The sequence below is a fragment of the Oryzias latipes genome, chromosome 5 (assembly GCF_002234675.1).
Source record: "Oryzias latipes chromosome 5, ASM223467v1".
Lineage (NCBI taxonomy): Eukaryota > Metazoa > Chordata > Actinopteri > Beloniformes > Adrianichthyidae > Oryzias > Oryzias latipes.
The window spans coordinates 19,302,153-19,320,128 of NC_019863.2; the positions used below are offsets into that span (position 1 = coordinate 19,302,153).

The 17,976-nt window shown below is 38.9% G+C and overlaps 1 protein-coding gene across 5 annotated transcripts; it reads right to left on the reverse strand.

Moving 5' to 3' along the window:
• Positions 1–6,947: 6,947 nt before the first annotated feature.
• On the reverse strand, positions 6,948–17,412 carry LOC101159430 (serine incorporator 1). Of its 5 annotated transcripts, none has more exons than XM_023955055.1 (11): positions 14,597–14,718; positions 13,901–14,301; positions 12,697–12,858; positions 10,656–10,849; positions 10,123–10,202; positions 9,906–10,043; positions 9,643–9,812; positions 9,430–9,520; positions 8,015–8,216; positions 7,458–7,685; positions 6,948–7,363 (listed from the first exon to the last, which is right to left on the reverse strand). In XM_023955055.1, the coding sequence occupies exons 3-11, from the start codon at positions 12,856–12,858 to the stop codon at positions 7,228–7,230; spliced, it is 1,401 nt and encodes a 466-aa protein (XP_023810823.1). In that variant the 5' UTR covers positions 13,901–14,301; positions 14,597–14,718; the 3' UTR covers positions 6,948–7,227. The 5 variants fall into 5 exon arrangements, with proteins under 5 accessions (XP_023810823.1, XP_023810820.1, XP_023810819.1 ...); XM_023955052.1 differs by having other exon boundaries at positions 13,901–14,356; XM_023955051.1 differs by lacking the exons at positions 13,901–14,301; positions 14,597–14,718 and adding an exon at positions 17,154–17,412.
• Positions 17,413–17,976: the final 564 nt, after the last annotated feature.

The window sequence follows — 17,976 nt, forward strand, 5'->3', positions numbered from 1 at the left end:
TTGGTCTATTTCTTTTATCTGTGGTGGGTTTGGTGTTGGTAAATAGTAAGTGGCTCATTACCGCCACCAAGTGGAATGGAGTGTCAAACAGTATTTCCCGCTGCCTTCTTCATTTTTTCTTTTCCATTGTCCCCAAAGTTTTTTGTGTCTTCTTGCTCTAAACATTTCCTTTTCCTCCAGTCATCCACATATGGAGTCCTATACTGTTCATAATTAAATAAATAAATATTTAATTCAATAAATAAATATGACCCCATGCAAATACACAATCAACCAATAAATCTCTCATAAATACATAAAAAGATCATGAAATTGTGAAAAACCAGCACACTGATTTTAAATTAGCCATTGTATTATTCAATATATTTCATTTTGCTTTAAAAACATGTTCATTATTTTAAAACAGCATTTTAAAATATTCATTTTTAATCATGTTGAATTTTACTATAATTCTGTCTTTTTTCAGAAGCTGATATTTCAAAATCGAATATTTTCCAAAGTAGCTTTGTTTTTATTTCATGTTGCTGTTTTTCACAATGGCGTATTTATTTCATGAAGAGCTTTTTCAGCAGAATGGGTCCTTCTGTCAATCAGTGAAAGTGGGCGGGATCTAAACGCTCATTGGCTGATCCATGGAAATCGACTCATATTCCTCGATACCCGCTCAGCGGTGTGCCAGTCAGAGAGATGACACATTTCAGCGATATCCGCGAGGCTTTGCCGACATTAGAGGATCAAATAGAGACAAACTATCTGTCTGCTGCAGAAGATGCAAACATCCACAACTCTGTTTTTGTAGTTTGAGGGTTTGTGTGGACCAAACCACAAAGGAGCTCCGGTCGTCAACATCTTTCACACTCCTCATTCTTACGCCATTCACTCACAGCTCACATCGTGACATATGTCGGCTCGCAGGAGGATCGACAGAGTGAGACCAGGCAGCTGTGCAAAGCGGGACAAGCCTGCTCGGGCCTCCTGAACCTTATGATATTTTTCTATTTTCAATGAGACAATGATTATAATCAGGTCCTCTGGTTTTATTTTTCCCTCTCAAGAAAAATGTTTAACCTTTCCTGCGATGACGTTTCTGACATCTTAACACACTCCATGTTCATTGTGCTTCCATGCATTGTTACTGAGATAAGCACAAGCAACCGCTCCATGTGGCTATAAGGCTAAAAACATTAGCTTGTTGCCCCTCCCACACGCGGCATGGTGCGTTCATGGAAACTCCAGTTCATAGAAGCTTAGTGGAACTCCAACAACCACTCAGCCTAACTTAGACCACTACTATACGTTCATGAGAAGATGAAAATTGCCAAACCGACCACAAAATCACCTGAATTATGCACACTCGCCCAAAGCCACTTTTATCCGCAAATTTAGAACCAAAACTGCCCAATTTCTTGTAACACTGTGGATGTGTTGAGGTGCATACTCCCCCTAGTGTTGAGGGGTGTGCATTGCGCCATCACGTTTGCTGACGCATCTTCGATCGATATAGTCAGGGGAGTTAGGGTGCTGCTGCTCATGTCTGGGTAAAGGATTAGCCAATCACAAAAGTGTCTCCGCCTTGTCTAGTTTGATTGACAGATAGACTCATTCTCCTGAAAAAGCTCTTCATGAAATAAATCAGCCATTGTGAAAAACAGCAACATTAAATAAAAACAAAGCTACTTTGGAAAATATTGATTTTGAAATCCGAGGTTCTGAAAAAAGACGTAAAATTATAATATATTCCACATGATTAAAATGAATATTTTTAAAATGCTGTTTTAAAATAATGAACATGTTTTTAAAGCAAAATGAAATATATTGAATAATACAATGGTTAATTTAAAATCAGTGTGCAGGTTTTTCACAATTTCATGATCTTTTTATATATTTATAAGAGATTTATTGGTTGATTGTGTATTTGCATGACGTCATATTTATTTATTGAATTAAATATTTATTTATTTAATTATGAACAGTATAGGACTCCATATCCACAAAGTACAAAATAAATAAACAATCTAAACAAATAACAAAGTGAGAATTCTGACTTTATTCTCAGAATTCAGATATTTTTTAATTCAGAGATCAAAGAACAAGGTCAGAGTTCTTTGAAGAATAAAAATGAAAAAAAAAAAATATAATTGCTCTTAACTTTTTTCTTCTTCTATGGTGCCAATCCCCTTCAATACAAGACAGTGGAGTGAAAATATTTACCTTTTGAAATTTCTTGTTCATGAAATCATCTCTGATTTGTGTCGGAAATACATAATCCCAAGTAAATACAACAGACATTGTCTCCTCAGTTTTTGAGGTTTCACAGTTTTTTCAGCTAATTTAGATTTTAATTATGTTAATAATAATACATTTTTAGGACAATAGGCCAATACTTTTAAATTGCACTTTGGTGATTTGCACTTTTTCCTCTATTTAATGCTTGGACTATATGGTTCTTTTTTCTCACATCAATAAGCGTGTTAAGCTTGCAGACCTCATTATCCAGACTGCATTTCAGTCAAAGCCTTTAAAAGAAGAGATAAAAGAAATTTTTTGATCCTTTTTGGAATCACATCTGTGATATTTCTGTGTAAAGTATTTCCTGTATTTTTGGTCATAAGGCACAAAAAATATGGTATGCAGAACTCTACTGCGTTAAATTACCTTTATCAACGTTAACTTTTCTGAGTCACTGATCTTTTTTTTGCCATTAAAAATATGGAATGGTTCTACAATCAATTCATTTGGAGTGGAAAATGTAATATCAAATTGTTTTTTGTTGTTCTTTCTGAAGTAAAATTCATTAAATTTTGTATCAAACAATTTTCATGTGCTAAATAATTCCTAAAAAAAATATAAAATACAATAATAGATTAAATGTTGTATTAAAGCAGAATGAAGTTTTCCTGAGATTCTTGCAGCGCATCTGATATAAAGGATCCCCCTTGTAAAGTTTTGGTAAAAGCCTTTTGACTGTTTGTTCATTTTAAAAATATCACTATAGTTTCCACCTACGTGGATACTATGTGATTTATAACATACAACAAGAATACTGGAAGAAGCATAATTAATAAACATCAGCATGTAAAGCACATGTCAAACTCAAGGCCCGTGGGCCAAATGTGGCCCGCCATGTCATTTTATGTGGCCTGTGAGAGCATAAAAGTTTTTAATTTCTTACAATAAAAATTTAAATTGGTGTGTATTTATTCATATATTGGGGGAATCTCACTTGAAATATCGGATTGGACTTAAACACTGTCCATATAACTTAGCCTGACAGAATCAAATTTAGAGGGATTTATGCTAGAGTAACAAGCAAACAGATGTTTTCTATGGAACTGTAATTGTCACTTTAAAACGTTCTAATAAATAAATAAATGAGTAATTTAACATTCAGGAGTAGGTATATTTATTTTTCATTACATTTAGTTACATGTATAAGTTATATCTGGCCCTTTGGGGACAACCACTATATTGATGTGGCCCTCGGTGAAAATGAGTTTGACACCCCTGATGTAAAGCCCCTGGGGCCTCATTTATAAACGTTGCGTACGCACAAAAGAAGGCGTACGCCACTCTCTACGCAATAATTGAGATTTATAAAAAGCAAACTTGACGGGAAAATGTGCGGTCCTTCGCGCAAGCTCTGACCCAGGCGTACGCACAAAAACGGGTGAAATGAGAAACGGCGACGCCGTCGGCAGATGGAAGAAACACGTGAAAGTGAAAATGAAGATACTGCCTCTCAGAAATAACATGAAGACTTCACAAAGCAAGTCTTACAATTACCAGCCTACACAAACACCCGTTTGATCCATCAGCAGTGAAACAAACAAAAAAAATCAAACGAAAATTACAACAGAAATTCAAATGAACACATATTTGCAAAAAGAAAAGTGAAACATGTTCTGCAATATTGGCATGTTGTGCAATTCATCCTCACAAATAATATAGTTAACAGAACGAAATAATGTACAAAACTGACATTCCCGTCGATGTGTCCGTCTGGCGGAGCAGATAAAGGTGCAATTAGACAGACAGATGGATAGATAGAGAGATATGCATTAATTGTCCACTGGGGAAAGATGTTTACATATTAAAACATTTCTTCATAAGCCACGGAATTATGGTATTCATGCATATGCCTTTAGTTTGTTGTATTTTTAATAAAACAATGCATGGTGTATGTCTCAACCATTCAGAAAGCAACAAGAAATTACATTTGCGCTGATCAATTTCCCTTTTCCACGTCGATTATTACCGACAATTGTAGCTTGTCAGATGTAATTAAATGGATGGAAATAAAATGCCCCATCACAATGCGTAATGATGCACAATGGCTGATCTTGCGCTCCTAGAAGATGAGGCAAATGGAAGAATTCTAAAGGAGTGAACGCATCTTTAGACAGCAAGAAGACTTGCTGGCAAACATGGCCGGCCCTCCCTATACGCGAATTACGCAGCCGCGTAGGGCCCCCGTCACCACCAGGGCCCCGAAGTGGCGAAAAAATAAAATTAAAAAAAGACCCAAATCTGGCAACCTTTTTCATAGCTGTGAATGTTGTGCAAAAGAATATTGCCTGCACTTTTGTGATCCCCCCGTCAACACACCTGAACCAATCTGGCAACCCAAATAATGACGTTACGCCACTCTCAGCAACGATTGGTCAACATCACTGCATCTGATCCTGGCACAGTGTGCATTTACGAGCGCATTTTGTTTCAATAAAGTTGAGAAAAGAAAAAAAACGAGCGCATTTTGTCACGCTGATCAAAGCGACAACAAGAGCACTTCATGCCACATAGACTTTAACCATCAGGAGCTGAAAAAAGATGAACAACTTCAGCATCAATCACCAGGTAAGTTTGGAGGATGATGGGGCCATATTTTTTACATTATCCAGTATTTCTGTGCATTCGCGATTTACTAATTGATCCGAAGTTCGGTAAAGTTAGAAAGACAGGTGAAGTTTGCACATAAACGACCCTGTTTGTCGTAATTTCCAATGGAAAACTCTGAAATAATTCTGATACCCAAGTTTCCTGGATGAGGTCAGACAGGACCTTCCAAAACGGCGAAGAGAAGATTAAATAACGACAACGGTGATGGCTGATAAATGTTTAACTCACGTTATTGTATTGTTTAATTGTTTTGCTAACACATATTTAGTGCGTTCTGCATTTTCCGGTTTATGTCAGTATAGAAACTGCTGTTTATCTGTTATAGACAGTCTGGTAGTCTGACTTTTTCAACAATGTGTCTTAAAATCTTGCATTGGCATGAAATATGGAGAATCAAAACTGCCAAATACATAGGAAATAAAGGTTCTAATTTATTAATGACAAATAAAATAAATGTACTCATTTTAAAATTATGAACATACAAAATAATAGAATAAGAAGTGTATAAATTCTTATATTTCCATTTATACTCAAATTATTATTCACATTTATTATTTATAAATAGGTACATTTCTTTCTTATTTGTATTTTGCAGTTTTGGTTTTACATAATGAGGATGTTTTGCACAGTTCCGTGTCAGCCAAGATTTTCTTCTGCTCTCAAAAAGTATCAAAAAGTATTGGAGGTGGTGCAGCATCCACATCCCTTCATGTGGCATGTAAAGTAATTTAAAAAACAGTGTCTGCATAACCCCTTTTTTTCCATAAACAGCGGCTGAAGAGTATGGAGCCCCAAACTGTTCATAATTAAATAAATAAATATGATCTTGTGCAAATATATAATCAAACAATCTATTTCTCATAAATATATAAAAAGATCATGACATTGTGAAAAACCTGCACACAGATTTTAACTGAACCACTAAACTATTAGTAGTATTCTGCTATAGTTATTTTATTAACTTCATCATTAATTATTGTATAATAATTCTTGTTTTTTAGCTGCAGAAGAAACTCCTGTCACCACATCTTCTGTTGAAAGGGAAAACGTTGATGTTGCTGCTGGTAAGTTCAAATCTACCCAATATGGAACCCAAATCAAACTTATTGTTTCATTATTACTTAAAAGGACAGTCATACATTTGTGCACAGACGCACAACAGTGAAGGCACTTCTTTCCAACATTCTGCACTAGATATATCTCATTTATATTACAACAACAGTTGCGTTTTGTTGGTGCTGCTGATCAGTTAGAGGGCCCACAAATTAAATTTCGCTTAGGGCCCCCAGAAGACCAGGGCCGGCCCTGCTGGCAAACGAGGACGAGTGGCTTATGAGCCGGTTCCGACCTCCGCGGGCTTTTGGGGGTGTGTCACCCGATGCATCTGGCGCGTCGGCGTCCCCCTGCGCCTCAGTCACCACTCCACTAAGGGATTCCCCAATTCTTGCCGCTAGTCCCCCCCCCCCCCCCCCCCCTGGCAGATACACTCTCGATGCAGCGCCAGACGTTTTTTTGCCTCGACTTTGATGTCCGACCATGCCTTCTTTATTTTGGCCACGGTCCGAGGTTGTCAGGCTACAGCATTACAGCGTTTGCCACTCACGTGGCTTAGGCATTAGTAATGCCCACACTGTGCTCTCCAAACAACATTATTCTCCTCTTTTCCACCTCGCCAACGATAACTTCTACTTCACATTGAGTGAAGTTACGTTTTTTTTTTCATTTCCTCTCTGTGTGTGCCATGGTTTCGCAATCAATGAATATTCATTTGTGGGCGTGTCACGGACTATTTATGGGCAACTATAGGCGTGTCATGAAGCCGCAAAAGCTGCGCAGCATTTAGAATTGGTTGTGATTTATTAAGGGAAAGATGCGTAGGATGTGCGTGCGCACGGTTTTATAAATCCGAATATTTCTGTGCGTACGCACGTCCTATGTTTCATCCATACGCCACTTCTGACGCAAATCCTACGCAAAGTTTTATAAATGAGGCCCCAGATCTCTGCATGACACATGAGCTGACGAGGAAGGATTTTAAGAGGAAGCTCCTGGATCTTTGGTTTGGAACTTTTATTGACTTACATTTTAAGAGAAGACTAAAAAGGGAACAAACATAGGTTTATTAACATGCTTGGCGTTGCAGCACAGACTTGTGACGGTCAGTGATGAAACGGCAGGTATGAAGACACCATGCTGAATCCGACAGAGCTTTTGTGGCACCAGTGAAGATCTGAAGCTTTGAACTGTCCAGCTAAAATGGTCCATGCTCCGTCTGTGTGTAAAAACATGCATGTGACATTCAGTATTTCTTTTTCTCAACAGGAACAGTGATCAGCTGAAGTCCCGATTGGTGAGGATCATGGGAGCCACCAGAGTCCAGATGTAGAGGGCCAAACACAACCAGCTGGAGGAGATCTTCACCCACACTGTGGGCCACTTGCTGGTTATCGTGTAGTCTGCATCAGGACTGCAGAGAGGGGAAAGAACCATTTGTCTTTATTTTTCTCAAATGAGTGTGGACAGAATGGAGGTGGGGTGTGGAGTGGGGGGGGGGCACTGACCTGTACCAGTTGGTGAGGATCATCATGATGTACAGTGAAGCCAGGAAGAGCATGAAGTGGAAGAAGGAGTAGCTGTACTGCACCATTTCCCGTTCGTTGTCCTCCACCCGCCGGAGGGACATGGACTCGTCCGACAGCTCGCCGCTGCCCCCACCCTCCGCCAGGATGGCCGAGTCTTTGGAGGCCATGGTCAGCTTGTTGACTTGGGTTGTGTTGGACGATCGAATGCTGGGAACAAATGAAGACTACATAAAGAACTCAAAGACTGGGATTGGAACCCCCATTCTCTGTCTGCTCTAACACTTTCAGTTTGGTCTGGTGATGTGATTGCTGAGGATTTATTGCCCTTTTTTTTTTACCAGAAAACATTTAACAAATAAAAAGATTCATATGTTTTGAAGAACTGTGTCTCCAGAATAACACAAATGAGAAAAAGGGCGTCTGTAAAACCTTAAAACAAATTTAAAAAAAATAAAAGGAATCTTCTTTTTTTTTGGAGGGGGGGTGTTCATTCCCAGACCCTTTCCAGAGCACAAAGCTTATGTTTGAGGGTTTACCTGGAGTACAGAATGCACAGAACAAATATGATGAGCCCAACAATGCTCTGACCATCCCACCACTGCAGATATGGGGACGTCGGGACGGGTTCTTCTGTGAGGAGGATCACCACAGCCGTCTGGTTCTCGATTTCCAAAGTCGGGGGTGTCGGGGAGGCAATCTGCTGGAAGATGCTGAGCAAACTGGGGTTGCATTCTCTGTCTAAGGAAAAGAGGAAAACCCGGATCATCGTAGGACTTTTTTTTTTTCCACAGGTTTTAATTAAAATTACGGCTTCAGAGATGAAACGATAACCGAGAAATAAAAACACGGATGATACATGTTCCTACATGTTTCCTGATCCTCTGTTTCACCAAAGAGAGGCCAGAAGGGAAAAGACAGTGAAAAGGTGCACGCAGGGAGACTGACCAATCAGAGGCGAGGAAACATCCACTAACTCCAATATCTAAAAACCAGACAGAATTTAATTTATTTGATTTAGAAAGTGCCAATTCACAACTGAGGTCGCTTGAAGGAGAATCACAACAAATGCAAGAAAAACATTCAACTGAGTGAAACTAAGTAATTTCTTCTTGATCAAACCAGTAAATAAAAATTATATTTTTTTAAGCTGATTGAAGTGAACAGTAGATTACATGAGGACATTTTGGTCTGCTTCCCCTATCCTCCCTGTTGAGCATAAAGCTAGGTGATTGTGGAGAAACCAGTGAGTTTGTGTTGTTCAGGTTTTCAAAGAGGCCCCTTTTGGTCATGTGATCTGATGCATCCACTTTGGAGACCAAGTGGCTCTTTTGACAGCACAGCTAAGCTCTGCTGTGTGATAAACACTGCAATCATAAAAAATTACAATAAAGGCGTTATTAGTTTTATTAAACAAAAGTACAGTAAAACTAAATGTTTGTCACTGATTAGAGAATAAGATGCACAAAACCTCACGGCCTTCATGCACCCCCCTTTTTGAAGCATGGCAGCAGCAGCATCATGATGTGTGAGCTAAAGTTAGCTGAGGTTGAACGTTGGCAGGTCTGAGATAATGGTCTGTTCAAGTCTTCTAGATTGTCTGCAAGAGGTTTACAAAAAAACATGAGATTTTGGATTTTATGGATAAGATCGAGCCAATGCCAATAATTAAACAAGACTGAAAATCGGTCATAAATGGAAGGATACTGTAATCCGTGGTGGAGTAGATGGCATGTATTGACTTTGCAAACAGAGATAGAGTGAATCCTGCAAAAGTGTTTACCATATGAGTTAAGGCGCCAAGTTTAATTCCAACTTACAAAAGATAAATACGACTAATTCTGGCAATTATTCACACATGTTGTGGAACATTGATTGAAGTTACTTGAAAAAAACATTTATACGTCTATTCAGAGCCCTCAGAGTTGGAGGGGGGGGGGGGGGGGGTGCTCACCAGGCTCGTTGGTCATGGCAGACCAGGTCAGAAACATGGTGTACAGGGTAATGAAGGACGACTGCAGCAGACCTGAGCGCGGCTGAAACTCCTGCAGCAGCAAACAAGAGAGAATTTCATCAATCTGTACTTGGGAATATGAAGCACTTCAGAATAGAGTTTTCTGTGTCCGAAAAGAAAAGCAGGATCCATCAGAGGTCTGTTCTGCTGTACCTGGACTTTACGCAGAACAGAGACTACAGAGGCCATGATGCACAAGAACAAGTTAAAGCTGATGAAGAACTTGTTGATGAAGCACTGATCCGGTTTGGTGTAGAAGACAAAGAAAAGCCCGACAGCAGTCAGCGACAGGGCGTAGTTCAGCATGGTGACGGTGAGCAGAGCTAAGAACAGAAAGAAAAGCAGAAAATCATTACTTCAGCAACCAGAGGTCCTATTTTTCACAAAAATAGAAAGATGAGGTGGAGCTCACTAACCTGCATACCAGCCTCTGAAGCTGCCGCTCTCCATCTTCTGCATCCACGATTCATTCCAAGAGTGAGCAAAGTCCACCAGCAGCACCAGCTGGATCAGGATGAAGAAGAAAGCTCCACAGGAGCCTATAACAAACCACGCTGCAGAAGCACAAACCAGAAACAACCTTTTTCAACTTTTCTGCCACGGCCCGACTAACCCAAATTCTCAGCGTCTTACCGTAGGTGAAAGGCCTGTCGGGAATATAAAAGGCACTGACCATGATGGCTACCAAGGCAACAAACTTGAAGAACCAAAACCTGAAAACAGACTGCATGTAACTGCTCTGGTTCAACACTTTGACAAACCTTTCCTGATTACAAACAGAAGAGTGAATCTGGACAGACAGGCAGAAGTTATAAAGACAAACATCAGGTTCCCTATGTCTAACAGCCTAACAAATGTCTGCTCTGCTCCTTTGGTTCTTTGTTACAAGTTTGTTTGCTTTTTATGTTGGATTTCTTGAGAACCAATGATTATGTTTGTGATCACCACAGGCTGTAAAAACTGTCCTGACTTTTCTTTAAATCTATCATGGCTTGCATTCTGCCTTTCAGAAGGCTGCTGCACAACTACTCAGGATTGTGTGTGTTTAGTTGTCTAACCTTGTCACCAATCAATCAGCCAATCAAAACATTATTATTATTATTTTTTAGCATTTTTAATACAGTTCAAATAAATCAATTCAATTTAGCCATTTGTGAAGCTTTTACCCGTTGTGGATAGAAGCACGGAGGTCCCTGCTGGTCTTGATGTTTACCATAAGAATGCAGAGGCCCAGAAACCACAAACTCATGCCGCAGCAGACGCGGTACACCGCTTTATAGCCCACAAGCATCTCACACCGCAGGTGGGCCTGGAAAACGGGAAGATGGGGGCTCGCTCCGTCCTCACAGAAGCCTGGAATCTGCAGGAATTTACAGGAGAGTGAGGTTTGTTCCTGAAGGAAACCTGAGACACAGAGCCACATTATCTACAACAGCTGAAGACGCTGAAACACTAAAGAAAATGTAAAAAGCTATAATATTTTTAAAAAATAGCTTCAATTTACTTGTATAATACTGCATGAGCTAAAGAAGTTAACCACAAGTCCAAAAGAGTTACTTACAGGAAAAACCTTCCCAACCCAAAACTCCCTCAAAAAGCTGCAAAGTTAAATTATAAAAAAATAATAATAATGAACAAAAAAGTGCAACAAACGTGAAAGCATCTGTTGGATAAAAACAAAATCTCTTTTTGGTTTCTTAAGGTTAAAATTATGCCTAAAATGAATAATTGATGATAAAGTTGCAAATGTTTATACTTAATTCCACTGAGTGATCCAGTTACCAGGCAGAATTCTCTGCCTGAATCAGCTCTAAGTCCCTAAACATGACATCTATAGAAACCTTTTAAAAGGGCGGCCGTGGTGCAGTGGTAGGGATATTGTAGGTTTGATTCCCGCCTTGCCTCTGGTGGTTATAGGTTGGCACCAATGTTGGGCAGTGGAGCCGCCATCAGTGTGTGAATGTGTGTGTGTGTGTGTGTGTGTGAATGGGAGTGTCACTGTGAAGCGCTTTGGGCTTTTCGAGGAAGGTGGATGGGCGCTACACAAGTATATGCTTGAAAATCTTACAAAACTTTGAAATCTGTGACAAAACCATAAATAGCTTTTAAAAGGACGATTGTAACGATCAATTCTTTTAAGGATTTTTAAGGTTTTCTTAATTATTTTAATTTTATTCATAAATGAAGGCTTCCCATTCAGGCCTGTGAAGTTCTGCTAAATCCAAGATTCAAGCAGCTTTCTGACAGAGAGAAGCACTACAGAAACCTCTCTCTGACAAAGAGAGAAAAAGACTGTTCCATTTCAGTGGAGCAGCAGTCACACACTGACGTTTTAACCTTGAAGAGGAGAACATACCAAGATACTCATCCCCCCTAAAACCTTGAGAGACTTCGAACAAAGATTTCTTTCAAGTCCATCCTTGAATTTAGGAACAGATAGCTAGGAGGCATGTCATGAAATATATGAAACATACCAGGAGAGGAGTTTGTTGGCTGTAATTAAAAAATAAGCATGACAGTAGGAAAAGGGCGTTAGCATCGGGAGGGCCGTCTTCATCCTGCAGGGTGTCGTGTCCAGGAATTGAAGTGACCCAAGTGTCAACCATCGGAGAGCCGAGTCCTGAGCCTAAGCTATTGTGACTTTGTGACATCGTCCATTTCTTAGTTTTAACATATACGGTAACTGGATTTTATCATCTAGAACTTCATAAAAAAATCTTGTCATTCTGAAAGTCTGAAGAAATTTTGGAACAAAGAGTACAAACTGAGAACAAAGCGGGCAGTGTGTGGAAGAAAACAAGGGTGCAGGAATTTCCAAATACGTCGATACATCCTTTTAACAAAAAACAGTTTAAAACTAGTTTCAATTGTTTTACTTTCATGAAGATTTAGGAGTTTGTCTGACATTTTTTCCAAGTAAATGAAACCAAATGAAATTATTGAAGTGCATTTAGATAAACTGAGATCCCTGGGGTAATTTTGCCAGGTTTTGGTTTGATATCTATATTTTTTAAGCACAAAATGTTTGTTATGAAAAATCACAAGAAAATCAGATGTGTTTTATACTGAAATTCCTTCCCATACTTCCTTTTTACCATAATGGACAATCTTCATAAATCCCTAAGAAGCAGTTAGAGGCTACAAAGTATATTATTTCTGACCATACAACTTCCTCCATTTTTTAATGAAATGAATTAAGATTGGTACTCTTTTGAGCTGCTGATCGACCCCCGGCGACAGCATGATGCAGGAGACGAGTGTGCCCAGCAGCAGGATGAAGGCGTAAACGATCCTGGTGACCGAGGAGTTCCTGCCTCTGGGACAGCAGCAGCAAACTGGACAGGTGGCGTTGCTGCACATGCATGGCATCTGGATGAAAACCACAGGAGCTATTAGACAAACATCAGCAGGCAGGAAATGAGCGCGCAATCACAACTCAAAAACAAAAAGCCACCTTAGATTAAAGCAAGGCTTGTCAGACAACCTAATGAAGGTGTCTAAGAGTGTATAGCGGGATACATGGTGGCACACATTTCTCTTGTTTTCATTGTTGCCATTTTTCATGTCTTGCAAAAAATCTATTTTCAGGCTGGAGTGAATGTTGTGAAACTTTGAACTTGTGCAGATGAACTCTGTCACCTATGACAAGCTGCTGACAACCCACAGCAAAATAGACTAACTTTCTTTCAAAACAAGCTGTTTTCTGCTTTTTTTGGAGGAAATGTGGGATGATGAGCTAGGGAACGAGAACAGTTGAATTTAAACCTTTAATTTTCTGTCACTTCGGGCTTCACCTTACCGTAGCCTATGATACATGCCTTAAAGACACATTGTGTTTTAGGGGATTTTTAACACACTCTTGTGGCATTTTTTTGTTGGATGTTGGAAGACAGGTATATAGAAAATTAAGTATTTCTTTATTCAAATCAATGTAAATATGGAGCAAACTATGTCCTGGAAAACAACACAGGTTTTTTGATTTACCTAAAAAACAAAAAAATATATTTAAAAGAACTTTGGGAATGCTTTTACAATTGATCTAAAGATGATGGGAATGAGAGATAAAGATCTTTAATGGTCGTTAATGCTTTTCTGTGGGGTAAAAAGTGGAGCTAGATTAGAAAACAAGAAATCAGTCAGAACCTGATTGTTAAAGGAGATTCTAGAGTCACTTTCTCCAATCTAAAACTTGGATTATCTGCATCCATCACTTTTAAAAGGCTCCTTGTGGAGCCTGACCGTTTCCTAACAATGACAGCTGAAAGGACCTCATATGATGAGATCTTAGACCTGAGTGAAGGTTTGATGGACTGGAGCAACTTTTGCAGACACAAGAAAGCTGCAACAAACATGTGAACATCTTGATTTCTTAGTTGCTATTTACAATACAATTCTGCAACAGGATTCTAACCTTCTTTGGTCATGAGCTTCAGAGATGACGGAAAGACTGAGGTTATAAATTTCTTCTGAAGGGCAGCTGGATTTGCTCTGAGGTGGTCAGGACGCCTTCTGATCTCCCCCCACTGCATGGGGATGTAAGGCAGTTCTTACATCCAATGTTTTTATCTTTCTGCTGAGCTAAGAAAACTCTGGTATCTCCTCAGACCAGCTGGAGAGAAGGCGGTGTAAAGGGAATCAAGCTTTTCTTCTGGACCGGGATCTTCCCTCTTTTTGCAATTTGAGCTCCTTTTTTCAGCATCAAGGGGTGATGTCAAGAGATAAGGAGACCCAAGACTGTCAACAAGTTAATTCCTCTGCCGGGCAGACAAAGTCGGCTTACTTCCCTCACAGTCTGGGACGCGGGAAGTCATGCTGGAAACATGAGGCAGGAAAATGCTTCAGCCTGATCTGAACCATGAGGAAAACCCTGAAATGATTGAATAAAACTCAACAAACAGTCTCCAAATCTAGGGGAGTTTTCTAAAAATGTCCCAAAGAAGACACAGATCTGTCACATATTAATAAAAAAAAGAAAACCAAATGAAGTAAACCAGTAGCTTGTGTTAGGAAATATAACGTCAATATGTAAAAAAGAGGAATATGGTTTAAATTTTTTCAATGCAGTATACGACATCCCTCTAAAAAAGACTGAAAATATTCATCTGACCTGTCACTATTTGAAACAGTGTTCGTTGAAGCTCCTCTGTCGCACATAAACACATTCTGGATTCCCCGCAGAGTTCATGCGGCACTAACTAACCAGTTAGCACTGATAATCCAATTAAACACGTGTAAGCCAGTATGAGCAGCTGACCCAGTGTGGTGATGTTAACCCTTTCTTCTGCTGTCAAACTGGAACAACTGACAGATTATATTCTGCAAATTAACTGTATGTAAATAATATTTTGATAAACCTGCTTTCCAAGCAGCTCATGTTATTGTTTGGAGTCAAGTGTATTTTTTTGTAGGGATTATGCTTCTGTTCAGAAAATGCTCATAGATAACTTTAGTTTCTTTGGACTTTGATTTTTTTTGAATGGTATATTTGATTTTTGCTTTTTGTTACTGTTTTCTTTTTTTGTTTTGCATTCTTTGAATATTTAGTGCAGCTAAGGCTTGAGCAGCATACAGGAAAATGAACAATAAAATACACTCAATTAAACAGGAGTGCAGTTTTTTAAAACAAACACAGCAGTAATTGATTCTACCAGCTAATTGCTTCCAGCATATCTCTGATCTGTTGGGTTTTAGGAACACCCGGGAAATTCATGCGTTTAAGTCCTAAACCATAACCTTAACCAGCTTTAACCCTGTCATGGCGTACGTACCATATAACCTAGGACTCTGCTTAATTTAGCATCATTTTGAAAAAAAGAAAACACTGAAGAATGTTATCTTTAATATATAATTGGAAACAGGTATTAAACGCAGTTCCCTATCAAACTAGTGATGGCTGCATAGTTTGGGGATATAGTGTTAGTTTTTTTCTGGACTTTGGCAGCATCCTGAATGAGCTGCAGCTTTCTAATATTCTTTTTTTTTTTTGTAAAAGAGCAAAGAGTAGATCATCTTGAAGGAGATGGACCAGCTTCTCTAAATTTGGACATGAGATCAGTGAGTCTTGGCCTTAATGTGAGCACTAAAAGTCTCTCACAGACTGAGTCCACAATGACACCAAGGTTTCTAATTTGATGTTTGGTCTTGATTCTTCTAGAAATTTGCTATATGGGCTACTTGTTCTAAAAAACAATGAATACCTCTCATTGTTTAGCTAAAGGAAGATTTCCATTCAGAGGATCTAATAGAACACAGTAGTTTGATGTCTGAGCCTCATAAAGCTGAGTGTTGTCTGCATAACTGAAAAATGATGAATCTATATGATCAATAATGCCTTTTAAAAGAGAAACTCACTGACACTTTTTATTTTAGGGTTCAAAAACAAAGTCTTGTTCGTTGACATAACAACTATAAACATAAAAACTTGACCTTTTGGATTTTTTAGACTGTTTTTTTCTGTGTGGTTAAATAAAAGTGTAATTTTAATTTATTTAGACATTGTTTGAAGTCCTGTGAAAAAACGGGTTAGTGCACACAAAGCACATCCCTCACTGTGGTTCACCTTCAGCCAATTGAAATTTACTTAACTTGGTAGAAGATTGGACCTTTTTTTGTTTGCATCACAAATACTTGTAAAGGAAGACAGTAAAGAGCAACAGAAAGAGAAACTATGACAAAGTTTGCCTGAAATTGATTATTTACTTCCAGATCAATTTGATAGCAACATAATCTTGTTCTTTGGTTTTCAACCACACTGCTTCTACTCTCAGCACTAAACAGATTTTTCGTGGAAATTGCTGTGCTAGCATCACACCCAGCTGCAGACTGTGGAAAACATCAGAACTGATGTGAACCAACTCCTACACCCACGCAAGGGGGACTAAGATTGTCCGACATGGTCAAGGACAGGGCTGTGCAGACTGAGAAAAATAATATGCCTCGGTGCAGACTAACATGTTGCCATTCTCTGTGCCCATTGCTTCATGTAGGACCAAAAGATAAGTTTTGAGTCTGAGTCTTATTGAATTGTGCTGGGAAACTTGGGTACAAACAATCAGCAATATTCTACAGTCCATTTTTGTAATTTTCTGATCAGATTAAATCTGATCAGAAAATTACACTCTAATCCCCATCCACAGTTGCCCACCCCCACTGTGGATGGAGTGGGCAAACTTTTTAACTTGTGAGCCACAAAGATTTCTAAAATATAACAGAAAGGCTGCATCAGGAACAGATGCATGGTGTATTTTGGTAACCCATCATCTTAGAAAAATAAACAATGGAATATGGACAAAAACATGCCTTAACTTTGATTAAAAGTATATTTATAAAGATAAATAAAGCATGTTTTTATTTTGTCTTAGAACCTATGGCACTACTACCCCATTAAAAATTCTCATGTTTGTTTTTCTGTAAAGCACCTTCTGCTAATATAAATAAAACGTGATATAGATTAAAATTATTAACAGTCGAAAATCTGAATAATCTAATTTACATTTGTATGTGGAATATTATTAGCCGGTAATTTTTAACCTATTCTGCTTTACTTTTTAAGGTTCTCAAAGTTAATTAAATTACATTTGCAGAAATCACTGAACTTTATCTTTGTTAACTTTGAGAGGACATGTTGCTACATCAATATCTCTGATCACTTTTCCATCACTTACACAGACAGAGAGGATCCTCAATGCAGCTCCCATGATGGATCATCTGGATCTGAACGGAACCAGGCGCTCCTGCGAACAGGTCTATTCCTCCTGAGTCCTGGTGCCGGTCATCTGCGCCGCTTGGAGTTTTCAGAACTTCGAGCAGCCGAAACCGAACGTTCCGGGTCCACGAAACACTGATGGAGCATCACGCGTGTTTTGTTTGGCTGTAATTTCATTTTTTCCACTTCAGCGTCAGTCCGTCCGTCCGCCCGGATCTATGGAAAGCAGGAAGTGCCATAACTTTTGGTTCAAGCCTGTTTTAATACACACATCACACTTAATACTTTCTTCAAGAGGAAAATATTCCAAAATTGTGTGTTTAATTCGTACGACAGAGTTTTAGGGTCACCAAAAAAAAATACCTGAACAAATAAAATACAATAAAAAATTTATGAGAAAAAAATCTTGAAAATAACGACTTTAAATCTAGTAAATTTACAAGATTAAGGTTGACGTGAGCACACAGTGCAGCAAGTGAACGCAGCAGCAGACCGGACCGAATAAAAACATATTTGAACAGGTAAACTGAATGTTTATTGATAACGTTACACATATTTGGATTCAATTTACGACTTATTTGCAGTGGTTTGCAGGACCTCTGCAGCCCGTTGATGAAGCCATAGGTATCGCTGCAGCTGTCCACTTAAATTCTTTCTTCCTCCACAAAATGGTAAATGGTCTATACTTACATAGCTTTTCTACCTACAAGGCCCGAAGTGCTTTGCAGTCACAGACCCAGTCACACACACATTCACACACTGGTGGCGGCTCCACAAAAGAA